Genomic DNA, 15,107 nt, shown 5'->3' on the forward strand with positions numbered 1-15,107 from the left:
GCAGAGCAATGCATACAGTCAGTACGCAGGCCACCTGCAAGGAGAGAAATGGTTTTGCTGTAGTTAGGGATGTCAAACAGTGCAGGCTGCAGCTGCACAAAGCCAGACCTCATAAGTCGTGGTGGAAGGTGGTGGAAGAGGAAGAAAACAGCTTAAAAGCCACGGCAAGATCTCCTGTGTTATTTCTGCCAACAGCTAATTGCACCAATTCTGGAAGGAACCAAGAGGTCTTTACTGGCACAGTTACAAACCCATATAAAAGTGAAAAGGGTAGAAATGTTTATCCCTTCTAATCCCATTAGGTAAATCTGGTCAGGAATTCAAATCCCATGAAGAGGGCCATACAGCTACTCCTGCCAGCAGGCTGCCTCCGTCCTGTCCTTCCATTCACCAAGGCTTTGAAGTAAAAGCTGTGACACAATGGGAGTCCCCATCCCAAAGTCCCCAGCAACCCCACCACTCTCCAGCAACACACATTCCTCTATGAGCCTCTGCACATAAGAGGGTTGGAGTGCTGCTGCTTCCACACCTGCCTTCTTGCTATCCCCTCCTGACGTAGTCGGCGTGACCACAGCTTTCTTGTCTCACCTTGCCTGAGGCCCCTCCTGCCACTGGCATTTGTGTGAGCAGACTAATTCGAACACGAGACCTGGCTGTGATCCGCTCACCCTTAGAAAGCCAACCAGGACACGCTCAGGAGTAGCAGGGAAGGCCCAGGAAAATTTGCTGGTGGAGGAGCCAGCTGCTGACCTCTGCCAAGGACTCTCTGGAACTGGGAGCAGCCTGGGGAGATGCCCATCCATTTTCACACTTGAAAAAACACCCCAGCTACAGCACAGGCTTATCGCACAGGCTCAGCTTTACTTCCAAGTACTCCCCTGCCTTTGTACCATTTTTCTTAGAAAGGTGGTGTGGTGGGTTTTTTTCCAGGAATTTCTGATTAGCAAATGCCTCAGCAGTATTTTAAGACTATAAATCCCACGGAAAACCTTATCTTGAATGTAAAGGAGATGTAGCCCTTATTTAGCCAGGAGGAGACCCAAACCCCAGGGAAACAACCACTTACTGTGTGGTGGCTCTGTGCGTCAGGGGCACCGCTTGGTGTCATCTGCAGAACTTGTCTGACCCTTGTGTTTATTCCACAGTAAGCAAGGGTTAATTACTCAAGTTCCAAGGCTGGTTGTATCACGTCATGACTCAATCCACCTCAGTCCCATTGTTGGGTTAAAGAAAATATGCAGGACTGGTATGGGTGAGGAACCATGAAGGCATGGGGTCATGCAGTCTACCTTGCTACGCCACCTGTGCAGGAAGAAGGGCCATCATGGCTGCCTGTTTACTTACGTAGGCAGGGCGGGGCGTGTGCTGCCAGTCCAGTGGTTCACCGTGGATGAGAATGGGAAGTCCCCATGGGGCACTGGGAGCAGTCCTGGGGGAGGGTAGTGGTGGTGGTGGTGCACTGCAGATGGCCTGGGCCTGTCTGCTTTCACGGCCAGAGGAGCAGCAGACTGCAGGTCCTTGTTGGAGAGAGACAAAGGGCAATTTCTGAAGCCTGTGCCCCCTGGGAAGGGGCCCTGGTTGAAGGACTGAGTTCCCACTCAGCCGCCCCTTCAGCATGTGTCTGGAGATGGGGGTTTGCAGGCTCCAGCACAGAAGGTCCAGCAAACGCTTGGTGACTTCAGATTTCACCTGATATCCAGAGGAAATCAGACCCCACTCCTCCAAAAATTCTCAAACTAAAGCTTGGTTAGAATCGTGAATGTTTTTCAGCCCCTGCTCTAGATTTTTCTTACTATGTGTGGGACACAGGGGGACATGGCCAGCCTCTTCTCAGTGTCTGTGGGGACAGGACAAGGGACAATGGCCTCAAGCTGGAGCACAGGGAGTTCCACAGCAATCTGGGGAAGAACTTCCCAGTGAGGGTGAGGGAGCCCTGGGCCAGGCTGCCCAGGGGGGGTGTGGAGTCTCCTTCTCTGGAGATATTCCAGCCCCATCTGGACGCCGACCTGTGCAATATGAGCCAGGGAGCTGCTTTGGCAGGGGGTTGGACCTGATGGGCTCTGGAGGTCCCTTCCAACCCCTACAAGTTTGTGAATCTGTGAATTTATCCCACCAGTCAGGGAAATGTGTGGGGACAGGGTAGCCTGGGGAGGAAGGCCAGGATGGGGAATGCACACTCTTCCTCTGCCCTATTCCCTTAGCTGCGGAGTCCTCCACAGAGAGCAGCAGATGAGTCTGCTGGCTCTGCCCTGGACACCTCCCTCATGGCTAGGGGGGAAGTACTCAAAACTGGACACTGTGTGGCTGAAGGAAAATAGAAAGAGCCTTCTGCTCGAGGCATCACTCAGCGCTGCTCCAGCACAAGGAAGAGCCAGCACCGCCTGCCATTTCCCAGCGAGCCCCCCCCTAGATGTGGGGTGTCCACGCCAAGAAATGTGTGAGCTAGCAGCTGCTGTTGGAGGCTTTCTGTCCGGACAGACTCTGGGTCCCATCAGCTCCCTCCAGGTCACCGGGCGGGCTGTGGAGGAGGATGGCATTCCCTACCCTGCCCTTAAACCTGGGGCTCAGCAGCTTCTAAGAGATTGGTTGTTTTTGGAAGCAGCAGGTAGGAAAGGTGTGAATGAGCTGGGCGAGGACTGCAGAAGCCTGTGGGTTGCTTTCTCAGCCTTTACATCTGAGACAAAGCAAGCAGAGCTTTCCTACAGCACAGGGGAAAGGCATGGCTAGCCCAAAAAGAGAGAGGGAAAAGAGAGCTTAGGGGAAGTTTTTGCAACACTGGGACACCCCCTCCTCCCCAGAGATCAACTGTCCTTGCTTCTTCAGTAAGAAACCTTCTCACCACCTACAACTATCTGAAGGGAGGTTGTAGAGAGGTGGGCAATGGTCTCTTCAGCCAGGGGACAGAAGATGGGACAAGGGGAAATGGGCTCAAGCTGTGCCAGGGCAGGGTCAACTCAGCTGTGAAGGAAAAATTCTTCCCTGAAAGAGTTGTGGGGATGTGGCACAGGCTGCCCAGGGAGGGGGCTGAGTTCCCACCCCTGGGTGTGTTTAACAGACTGATGGGATGAGGTGCTCAGGGATCTGGTTTAGCTTAGGATGGGAATGGTTGGACTTGATGATCTTAAATGTCTTTTCCAACCTTGTGATTCTGTGATTCAATGCTGCACGTTAGGCACTTGGAATGTATTTTATCCAAAGCATTAAGAACACTAAGGGACTACATCACCTTCTTAAAAAAAAAAAAAAGCTCAGAGATAGGGCAAAATGGCATAATTCTTATCAGGCACTGGATGTGTTTTGGAAAAATCCCTACAGGGAACTACACGGTCAAAGTATCTTGAAGGTCTGTCCTGCCAGGGCTCAGCAGCCACTGACTTGCAGTGAGACAGGAACTAAGAGCAGTGGGGCTCCAAGTACAGTCACAAACTCTGTACCTCAGCCCATCAGAAGCTGCCAGGTCAAATTTTACCAGTTTCAGGATTTGTAACATAAATAATGCCCTGCTGTGTGCAGCAAGTGAACCTGCACAGCCTGATTCTGGCCAGGCCAGAGTTAACCTCCCCAAGCAGCCAGCACAGGTGAGCTGGGTTAGCCTGGGCTGTTTCCACACCCCCTGACGTCACTGCCCCATAAAGGGGCTGGTTGGGGAGGGGCCTGGGCTTCTTGTCTCTAGGACAGTCTGAGTGTGGCTGGGATAGTCAGTCAGTCAGTCAGTCAGTCAGTCAGTCAGTCAGTCAGTCAGTCAGTCAGTCAGTCCTTCCTTCCTTCCTTCCTTGCCACTGGGCAGCATTCTCTAATGACCAGGTCAGTAAGGTGCTCTGTGTTAGCACTGGGTGTGAGTGTAAATGGCCATTGTTGTTCTACAGTCGTGGTGATTTTTGCCAGTAACTGTCCTTATCCCAACCCACAGAGGCTCTGTCTGTCTGTCCTGTGTGAGTGAGTGGTGTGTGCTGCTCAGCCACTGTTTGGGGCTGAACCACCACACTGCAGCAGCAGGTGCCCAGTGTGGGTGTTTTCCCAGCACAGCCTGTTTCCTGGGCACCCAGTTTCTGCTGGTGGAGGAGACACCCTTCCTTCAGCTGTGCTCTGCACTGTGAGCCTTCCTGCACAGTGGTTTGAGGGAGATCAGCCTCCTGTGAGCAAGGACACCCTTCACACTGTGCCACCGTTACCTGCTGTGCCCGTGGAAGCAGGGGAGAGCTGCCTGCAGCTGGCTGCGCGAAGGACATTGGTGGCAGAGCCTTCAGCATCATGTTCTGCATGATGATCTGGTGCATCTGAGCGTTCTGCATCAGCATCATCTCCACCATATCTTGGAAGAGGTCACCCCCAAGGAAGAAAGTAAGAGTTTTATCAGCATCTGACAAGCAGCAGAGGCATCTCCCCAAGAAGTGCCCTCCACCATATGCACTGGTTGCTGCAACCAAGACAATGCAGCTGAAGAACATTAGCACGTGAAGGATATTAGCATTATTTGGGCAGGCTCTGTGAAATTAATGTCTATGAATGTAGCATGACTGGCAGGTTGAGGGAGGGGATTCTGGCCCTCTGCTCTGGGGAGCCCCATTGCAGTGCTGCATCCAGCTCAGGGGTCCTCAGGACAAGAAGGACACAGAGCTGTTGGAGTAAGTCCAGAGAAGACCATGGAGATGATCTGAGGGCTGGAGCTCCTCTGCTCTGGAGGCAGGCTGGGAGAGCTGGGCTGGCTCAGCCCAGAGAAGAGAAGGCGGGGGAGAGCTGCAAGCCCCTTCCTGTCCCTCCAGGGGCTCCAGGAGAGCTGGAGAAGGGCTGGTGCTGAGGGCAGGGAGGGCCAGGCCCAGGGCAACAGCCTTCAGCTGCAGGAGGGCAGCTGGAGAGGGGCTGGGAGGTAGAAATACTTCCCAGGGAGGGGGGAGGCCCTGGCACAGGGTGCCCAGAGAAGCTGGGGCTGCCCCTGGCTCCCTGGCAGGGTTCAAGGCTGGGTTGGATGGGGCTTGGGGCACCCTGGGCTGCGGGGGTGTCCCTGCCCATGGCGGGGTGGCAGTGTGGGGTCTTTGGGTTCCCTTCTCACCCAAACCAGTCTGGGGTTCTAGAAGACTGCTCAGACTAGCTCTTCTGTTTTTATTCCCTCTACAAGAAAGCTGCCTTTGAGCATTTTCTGTCTGTTAAGTTTCCCCACAAGCCCACCCCACACTCTGCTGACTTGTGGGATGGAGAAGGGCTGAGCACCAGAGCTCACTCACATACTGGAGTAAGGACTGGCTCCTCACAGCGCTCTCCATGGCTTCAGTTCAGGATCATCCCTTTCCAAGGGAAGAGGTCTCCTGCACTTTGCATGGTACTGCAGTGCCATCTTCAGAGCCGACTGAAGGGCACATCTGGGTCCTAATCACAAAGGACCTGTGCAGTGGAACTAATTTGCTTGGGGGGAGAAACAAAAGGGCACTGAGTGGGATGGGGGTGGGGTGGGGTGTGTGTGGAAATCAAAGCAATAGTGCCATTGCATGACTGATGGTTCCTCTGTGGGATGAAGGAAACTTTGGCTGAAGGTTCAGCCAAGGGGAGTGGTTCCACGTTTTTGTCCATGTGCCATTTCACAGGAGCATCCACCTATGTTTAGAAACAAACTCGACTGGCATCACACTATATTTAGAACTGGCCTTTCAGCTGTTCTGTCTTGTTGCCAAGTGTGGGGTGTAGGAAAAGCCTGTATTGTTCTGAGGAGATTGACCTACAGGTTAAGAGGCTGAAAGAATAAAAGCGAGGCTTTGGAAGCCAGTTTGTTAATTTTGGAGTCATCCATATGCAGGAGTTTGACCTTGTTAAGACTGCTGAGTGCACTGGGTCAAACTGTTTTAATTTCCCAAGCTTCCCTAGCAGCTTAACTTGGCTTTGCTGACTTTATATTCCCTTTAGTTTCAGTAGTAAGAGTTTCCCTGAAAGCCCCCCCAAAATGGTATCTGGTTCACTTATGGAATGCAGTTCCCTGGCCATGAAACAGCATGGCACTAACTAGCTTGGATGCTGTCCCATGCCTTCTTCCACTTGCCCTGAAACCTTGCCTTTCAAGCCCTGCTGATGGCAGCTGGCTGCTAGATGGAGGGTATGTTACCTTCTTTAATGCTTCCGGAGCGGGGGGCTGCGAAGGGCTGGGCAGGGGGGATCTGTGTGATCAGTGGGGGTGGCTGAGGTAACTGCTGGATGATGGTGGCAGGCTGAGGTGGCATCTGCAAAAGAAAGGAAACTGGAGAAAACTGGGTTGGTTTAGCAGCTTCCCGGTCTTTGGGAGGGGAGAGGAGTGGGTATCATCTGCCTGGACTTCACTAAGGCTTTGAACATTGTCTCCCATGAATCCTTGTGGAGAAGCTGTTGAGGTCGTGGGCTGTACAAGCAGACAGTGATGTGTGTTGGGAATTGGTTGAATGGCCAGGCCAGAAAGTGTGCAGGTGTCCTGTTTCTCATCCTTATAGTGAACCATTCACACCATTAATCTTGTGCCTCATTTGTAAGACGATTTCCCCTAGATTCTGCCAAGTGCAGTAAGACTCCTCTTCAACAGCAAGAGGCACATCATCCCTTCCAGTGGGATGAGCATTCCCATACAACCCCCAGGTCCTTCCACCTAAGGTCAACACAGCACTAGTGGCATTTCCTAGGAGAATCCTCACCGTCTGCTGGATGATCCTTGGTGGCTCTGCTTGGGAGGCTGGGAAAGGTATTTGGTAGACACGTGGGGAGGCATCTCTCTGGTTATAACCCTGTCCTCCAGTTGGTGCAATGGGCTGTGAAAGCTCTTCCAGAAGGTGCTGTTCCTGCAAAATCAAGTATCTTATAGAAAACCTGGTCACAGAAAAGCAGATCACAGAATCACAGGGGTTGTAAGGGACCTCGAGAGCTCATTGGGTCCAAACCCCCTGTCAAAGCAGCTCCCTAGCTGATACTGCACAGGTTGGTGTCCAGGCGGGGCTGGAATATCTCCAGAGGAGACTCCACACCCCCCTGGGCAGCCTGTCCCAGGGCTCCTTCACTGGGTAAAAGTTCTTCCACATGTTGGTGTGGAACTCCCTGTGCTCTGACTTGCAGCCATTGCCCCTTGTCCTGTCTCCACAGAGCACTGAAAAGGGGCTGGCCATGGCATCACTCTCTGGACTGAAGGGGATTAGTCCTTGGGAACCCACAACAGGGTGCAGCTGTGATCACCAAAGCATTGCTGCAGAAGTGCCCAGCACTGCAGCTCCTGACAGGTAGACCACGAGTGACCACCACGTGAAGGGAAGCACTCAACTGGTGCCTGCATAAGCATCAAGAGAGCTTTTCTTCCCACATACCTCAAAGCCACACAGCTGTCAGCATGAGCAGAGAGGAATGTTTAAAAAAAAGAGAAGAAAAAAGAAAAGTGCAGAACAAACTGCCAAAAGTTTGTGGAAATATTTCACAAGCAGTTGGGGCCCTCCCCCAACTAGGAATAAGTAACAAGTTGCTATTGTCCCTGTTTTGGCAGCATTGAGAGTGCATTTTGGCACTACCCTAGGTAGCTTATGATAATGGACTTCTTATGATGTGCATCTTATGGTGCAGCAGTTCAGGATAAACACAGCCAACCCACTGACTAACTGAAGCTTGTGTGCAAACATTGTTAGCTGTAACAAGGGAAAGACTTAGAGTTCTGCAGCCCTTCTCCCTGATGAGCTGGTCAAGCCTCTAGACCCCAGCCAGTAGAAGACCAAATACTGACCAGCTGAAGAACTGAAGGGCAGGAAAAAGCTGAATGTGCATCAGCATTGGATGTGCAGGGAACTTGGCCCTTTCTGTTGTTGCTGTCATAGAATCACAAACTGGTCTGGGCTGGAAGGGACCCCAAGGATCACAGAGCTCCAACCCCTCTTCCACAGGCAGGGCCACCAGCCTGGAGCTACACAAGGTTGCCCAGGGCCCCATCCAACCTGGCCTTGGACACCTCCAGGGATGGGGCACCCACCCCCTCTCTGGGCAGCCTGTTCCAGCCCCTTACCACACTCTCTGTCAAGAACTTCCCTCGAATATCTCATCTAACCCTTCCCTCCCTCAGCTTCACTCCATCCATGTTGTCCTGACAGTCTCTGCACTTTAACAAGCTGATTCCCCTCCTGTTCCTCTGCTCCCTTCAGGGACTGAAGTTGAGCTCTTACCCTCAGCTCCTGCAGGAGGTCTTTCCTTCGCCGTAGGGCACTTTGGAGCATATCCTCACGTAGGTTCCCTGGGGAAGGAGGAGACCATTACCTTCTCCAAGGATCACATGACAGAGCTATCACAGCAGTTAGGTTATGACTCTAACTCTAGAAAGCATTAAGATGTTTAAGGGAATTTTTGGCTGTAGGTTTGTGCATCAGCTCAATGAATATGAGCCCAGAGTACCGTTTAGGAATATTCCTGGTCTTGTCCTGGTGGCCATTAATCCCTAGGTTAATCCCAATTATAAAGACTCTGTGTGCCATGCAAAGAAATGAATGCATAGCAGGTGTAGCTCCCATGGGAGCACTGTTGAAAGGAACCACACTACTTGTATGTGAAACTTCATATCAGGCTCTGAAAGAGTTTGGTCAAGAGGCAAGTTATTTTAAATTAATTTATTGACTTGTAGCTGGTTCACTAGCTTTTCTAGAGAACTGTTGAAACTCTGGGAGTTTTGTAAGCATCACAGAATCATAGGGGTTGGAAGGGACCTCCAAAGATCAGGTCCAACCCCCTGCCAAAGCAGGGTGCCTAGGATGGGTCGCATAGGTCAGTGTCCAGACGGGTCTGGAGTATCTCCAGAGAAGGAGACTCCACACCCCCTTGGGCAGCCTGTCCCAGGGCTCCCACATCAGGAAGTAGTTCTTCCCCAGATTAGTACATGCTGGGATTTCCAAAGCAAAGCCAAGATGTGATTGCATGTGCATCATTTCCTGGTCAGATGTTTTCCTGGCTCTTATTAGCACAGCCCTCAAGACCAGCCTGTTCAGTATAATGATTTGTTTCACAAGCTGAGCCATATTCTTTATAGAAAAACCATGTTCTGGTCTGCACTGGGCTGTGTTGGTCAGTTTGCAGGCACAAAACAGCATTGGTAGCGGTGTGTTGCTCCTGCCTGGATTCTTCAGAGTCATGCAGTTGTCCTAACAATGCCTTTTCAAGATCACCAAGTGCACAACAGGGGCTCACTCCTACATATGGGAGCTGGGACAAATAGGACCACCAGTGTTTTGCTCCAGCTGAGCCAGCATCCACAGCTGAGAGGCTGCAGATGACACCTGGGCAGGAGGTCATTCTTATGTCAGCGTTCAGCTGGCTGAAAATTTCCCTTTGCCAAAAAAAAAAGAAGAAAAAACAGAAGACAAAGTGTAGATTGCTGCCCACTTCTCCTTGCATCATGGCCACTGAGAGTCACTGGCTTGGGGCAGGACCAGGACAACACAAACCAGCATCACTTTGAGAGCTTCACTGGAACTTGCATTTTTGCCACTTCCAATTCCTGTGCTCCATACAGATTTAGGTAAGCAGGCTGAGCTGGGGCAGCACTGATTCTAGTTTAGTCTCCCTCCTGTCCCTCAGACAATGTCCCTGTCACAGAAGCCAAGACAGAGCAAGTTCTGACTACCCAAATGACCAACCACTTGAGCACACAGCTTTTAGGGAGGAGATACGATCATCTGGTGTAACCTTCTGAGGAACTCATCAGGCCCAAGAGCATCACTAAGCTCTTTCCATGTGTTATGTCCATAACTAGAAGAAATGTTTCTCTCTTACTTGCAGCTGGGATAGTCGACTCTATCTTCTCTAGGTTCTCCTGTTCATTTTCTAGTCTCTGTTGGTAGAACCACAACAATGGTTATGAGTCAAGCAGCAAATCTCACAGGTCTACTTGTGAAAGTAGACCAAAAAAGATGACATGAGACTGACTTAAAAGAGTCCGAGGTCTTCTTTACCCAGAACTGCCTCAGAAATTCGCCTGTCATAATTCAAAGTGGTTTTGAGCTAACTGGGGACATATCACCTAAGACCAAAGTCACTTTAACTCTATTTTTTATTTACCACAGGTCTGTGTGGGCTTGCACAGTGTGATTTAAGAAAAGGACAGTGGCTGTAGCCCCACTGCATGTTTGTCTGCCTCTGCTCGCACGAAGAAAGAGGTTCTCAACTGGCTGCAGATCCTCTGTGTCTCAGTGGAAACACCATTATTTTAAGTACAATGTTAATGCTTAAACATACAGGAGCAAAAAGCAGAACAAACTTATTCCCTTACCTTTTCTAGGAGCTTGAGTTTCAGTCGTGTCAGGTGATCCACCACCCAAGGGTCTGTCATTGCAGTAGTCTCCTGGAAGAGCAGGCAGGAAAAACAGGTTAAAGAGCTAAATGAATGTATATAGGTTTGCAGGGGTCATATTTTTCCTCTCCATGATCTTTGTAGAAGAATAATTCCATTGGAAAAAAACCCCAACCCTGTAAGATTTGTGAGCAATTGGGAGGGAAGAAGAGAAAAGCTTGTTTGGCTCCAGGGGAGGAGTGACCACAGATGTTCACCGCAAGGCCTCTGGTGCAGCTTTTCCTGCTGTTTCTCTCACTGCACTTCTGTGCTGAGGGCTGTGATGGCTGTGGGGTGAGTATCTGTCTGTCCTGAGTGGTTGCTAGCCTGCCCCTCTGTGTTGTTAGTACCTTCTGAGTAGCTCAGAGTGGTGTGCCTGTAACCTGGTTGCTAAGTTTGGCAACCCACAACACAAACAATTTAATCTCCAGGTGCAGAAGCATATTTAGCTTTTGTACGGCTCAACATGTTAGCGGACAAGAAGAAAAGATATGTAAAAGTCAGTGGTTCTTTAACACATTCCCACTGCTATGGGCTGAATTATGATCTTGCTGATTGATGCCTGATGGCAATATTAGCCCACTGTAAGGTGCCCACATGCTTATGACACAGCCTTTCATATGAGTTTTCATCATCAGACAGTAAATCAAAAACTTAAGGAACACAGCTGGACCTCATCCCCAGCTGAGTAAAAGAGTAAAGATGCTATTGTATAATGACCTTCTGATTATCATTGAATCATGGAATTGTTTCGGTTGGAAAAGACCTTCAAGATTGAGTCCAACCATCTATCCAGCCCCGCTAGGTCCAACACTAGACTATGTCACCAAGTACAACACCTACACTTTTAAATCCCTCCAGGGATGGTGACTCAACCCCCTCCCTGGGCAGCCTGGGCCAATACCTGACAGCTCTTTCAGTAAAGAAATTTTTCCTAATATCAACCTAAATTTCCCCAGATGCCCAAGTGATGTATAGGGTCTCTCCCTCTCCTGCAAAGCCCTGCCAGCATACAAACCAGGGCAACATTTACCAGTGACATTCATAACATCAACACCAAGGCAGCAGAAAGAAGCCAGGTAGTAGATACTCATTGCCAGTCTCGTATTTTAAGCCCAATCCTGCTCCTTGGAGAGCAGAGTTAAAACCGTTCCTGACTCGAAGGGCATCGCAAAGCTGCAGCTGAGCCACTGCTGGCAGCTGGAGCAACATGATAGATGCATGTAGGTAAGTGCGTGGGAGCAGCACCGGTCACCTCCTCCAGCTGTGACCCACACAGCTTGTGTGTGCAATCTGTCCCCAAAAATACACAGGCTGGTGGTCACTGGAGAGGATATAGAAACCAAGACGTGAGGATCCCAAAAATAGCTGTGCTGTGGCCGAGTGGGGACTCAGCTTGCTTTGGCAGGGCTCACAAGAACAGGAAACCACCTCACCTGCCAGCATTTTTCCCAAGAAATGGACCTGTGTACAGTTTTGTACTGTAAAACCCCCAACAGATTTGTCTCCTGTTACCTCTAACATCTTTGATCCCTTCATCCTTTGAGCGGCTGCAACAGCCTCTGACAAGGAGTTTCCTAGTTGTGTTCAGCTTAAGCATAAGTCTAATTATGCAAGTGACTGAGTAAGTACAGAGCTAGGCAATAAAAGGAATTACATTTAGACTGGTTTAAATCTAGATTCCCAAAAGTTTATTGCAAATCTCATTTGTTATGTGAAATACATATGACTCTTCTCCACATGCTTTTTCCATCCCACTTGTGACTTATATTTCACAGGATCACAGGGGTTGGAAGGGACCTGGAGAGCCCATCGGGTCCAATCCCTTGCCAAAGCAGCTCCCTAGGACGGGTCGCACAAGTCGGTGTCCAGATGGGGCTGGAATATCTCCAGAGAAGGAGACTCCACACCCCTGGGCAGCCTGTCCCAGGGCTCCCTCACCCTCACTGGGAAGAAGTTCTTCCCCAGATTGGTGTGGAACTCCCTGTGCTCCAACTTGAGGCCATCACCCCTTGTCATGTCCCCACAGAGCACTGAGAAGAGGCTGGCCATGTCCCCTGTGTCCCACCCTTCAGATATTGATAAACATTGATCAGATCCCCTCTGGATCTGAACAGCCCCAGCTCACTCAGCCTTTCCTCATAGTGGAGATGCTCCAGGCCCTTAACCATCTCTGTAGCCTCCTCCGGACTCTCTCCAGGAGATCCCTGTCTTTTTTATCCCAGGGAGCCCAGAACTGGACACAATGCTCCAGGTAGAGGGGGAGGATCACCTCCTGTGACCATGCCCCCCAGGATCCCATTGGCTGTCTTAGCCCCCAGGGCACACTGCTGGCTCATGGCCACCCTGTCGCCCACCAGAACCCCCAGGTCCTTCTCCACAGAGCTCCTCTCCAGCAGGTCACCCCCAGCCTGTACTGATTCCAGCAGTTATTCCTCCCCAGGTGCAAGACTCTATGCTTGCTTTTGTTGAACCTCATTTAGCTTCTTACTGCCCAGTAGTGTACAACATTCCGCTTCAGGGGTCTCTTTTCTAAGCAAAACAATCTATTTATTATGCCTTCAAACTGCAGATGTTCCATACTCGTTGATCTTATAACTGGGCTGGGAAGGTGTAATGTTGGAGCAAACGGGGACTGTCCCATCCCCACCTCTCAGCCGCCCTCAGTGGCAGTGCATCAGCTGCACCTTAGATTGCACAGTGGCTGTACACCTCTGCACAGTCCCACATTTACCCTAGTTGCTTCTCTCTGTGCCTTTCTAGTCCAAAACCCCTTTTGTGATGGGGTGACGGGTTGTGGCAGCATTTGGGCAGCAATGCAGCAAAGCAAGCTGTGTTGGCATCTCCAGGCAATCACAACAGTAACCAGCCTGCCTTCAGGCACCGCTGATGCTTCAGTAGATCTTTTTGGCTGCTGATGAATACTGACCAAATGTTTTACCATCAATGGGTTTATTACAGTGCCCCCTAGAAGCTAAATGTCATCTCAGGAGGAATGGAAGGCTGGCAAAAAGAACCGAGTGTTCCATTAAAAATACAGAGCCATCACTAAGCAACTTAGTTGACTAGAGAGGAAAGGAAGAGAGAGATGTAACAGACATGCCAAGGAATCATAGAATCATGGAATGTGTAAGGTTGGAAAAGACCTTCAGAGACCATCTAGTCCCACCCCCTGCAGTGAGCAAGGCCATCTTCACTACAGCAGGTTGCTCAGAGCTCTGTCATGCCTGGCCTTGAACATCTCCAGGGATGGGACCTCCTCCACCTCTCTGGGCAACCAGTGCCAGTGTCTCACCACCCTGAGAAGGAAGAACTTCTTCTTAAGGTCTCAGCTAAACCTGCCCTGCTCTAGTAAACCATCACCCCTTGTCCTGTCACTCTATGCCCTTAGGAGCAGTTCTTCCCCAGCTTTTTTACAGGCACCTTTGGATCTGGAAGGGGCTATAAGGTCCCCCTGGAGCCTTCTCTTCTCCAGGCTGAACAACCCCAACAATCTCAGCCTGTCCTCACAGGAGAGAGGCTCCAGCCCTTTGATCTTTTTTGTGGCCTCATCTGGATGTGCTACAACAGGTCTGTGTCCTTCTTGTGTTGGTCCTTGTCCTTCTTGTGCTGAGGGCTCCAGAGCTGGACACAGCACTGCAGGTGAGGTCTCCCCAGAGCAGAGTAGAGGGGCAGAGTCCCCTCTCTCCATCTGCTGGCCACACTTCTGGGGACAGTTGGCCTTCTGGGCTGCAAAACCCAGTACAAGGTAAAAAAGTGCTTTCCAGCAATATCTGCTAAGGGATCTTTCTTTTCCCACACTTAGGGATACCCTGCTCATAGGGGGATCCCTAATCAAGGCACATCTTACAACCTGTTAATTAATGACGTGCTAGAAACAAACCAGCCCAACACAAGAGCATCTTGCTGAACTAGGATCTGTAGTTCCATAGAATCACAAACTAGGGATCAGACATGGACATGGTGAGGCAGAACAGCAAAATCAGGCAAATTTAATTGTGAAAAGGATTAATGGGAGTATTATATGCACCTCACAGGAGATAATTGCTCTGCTCCATTTAGCAGCACTGAAGTCAGAGATGGAATAGTGTGCCTAATTTTAGACATGGTGGTTTAAGAGGGAAAGAAAGTTCAGGGGAAAAGAAAAAGAAAATCCTAAAACCAGTACAACCAGTACATTTACACAATGTATGGTCTGAGGAAGGCTAGAGGAACTGACTTTAGTTGGCAAGCAGACGTGACTTTTATTTATCTTCAAATAAATGAAAGGACACAATGGAGAACAGGGTGGGTTTTTTTCTGTCTGAGAAGGCTGGGAAGATGAATTTGGCTCAGTGAGGGAGAGGAAAACCTGATAAAAGGAAAAAATTCTGAATTATGCAGTAAAATGAATGATGGAGCAGTTATTTAAGAGAAGACTTTCACAGATGATTAAAAACAGTACGGAAAAGCAGCTGGGATGAACATGGGAGGAATGTTTGACCCTCTCTCAGATACAAGAATGGATTAGATAAGCTGGAGAAGTCCATACCCATGCTATGCTTCTGCAGTGCCTTTTATTGAATTTGGTACTTTTTGCCCTTTATTTTAATTACTCGGATTTCTAAAATGCAATATAAAAGGAACCAAACTGACACACCTGGAAATATCCAGACACGCTAAACTCTTAATGTTATGGTTCAGTAGGGAGGATTCTTTACTATTTCAGACTTAGAAGAGTCTTCTAATTTATTAAAAGAGAGTTAAAAAAAAAAAAACCCACAGAGAAATCATCCCTGGGGAAGTATGTATAAATTCCTTCCGGTTG

The 15,107-nt window shown here is 49.8% G+C and overlaps 1 protein-coding gene across 1 annotated transcript; it reads right to left on the bottom strand.

Annotated features, from left to right (window-relative positions):
• Positions 1 to 1,340: 1,340 nt before the first annotated feature.
• LOC311192126 (uncharacterized protein C21orf58-like) lies at positions 1,341 to 10,300 on the bottom strand (the record flags this gene model as incomplete). The annotated part of the gene is made up of 7 exons (XM_084264550.1): positions 1,341 to 1,517; positions 4,173 to 4,312; positions 6,092 to 6,206; positions 6,648 to 6,791; positions 8,148 to 8,215; positions 9,745 to 9,802; positions 10,241 to 10,300. The coding sequence occupies 7 exons, from the start codon at positions 10,298 to 10,300 to the stop codon at positions 1,341 to 1,343; spliced, it is 762 nt and encodes a 253-aa protein (XP_084120676.1).
• Positions 10,301 to 15,107: the final 4,807 nt, after the last annotated feature.

Source organism: Gallinula chloropus (genome assembly GCF_964237585.1).
Source record: "Gallinula chloropus genome assembly, chromosome: 5".
Classification (NCBI taxonomy): Eukaryota; Metazoa; Chordata; class Aves; order Gruiformes; family Rallidae; genus Gallinula; species Gallinula chloropus.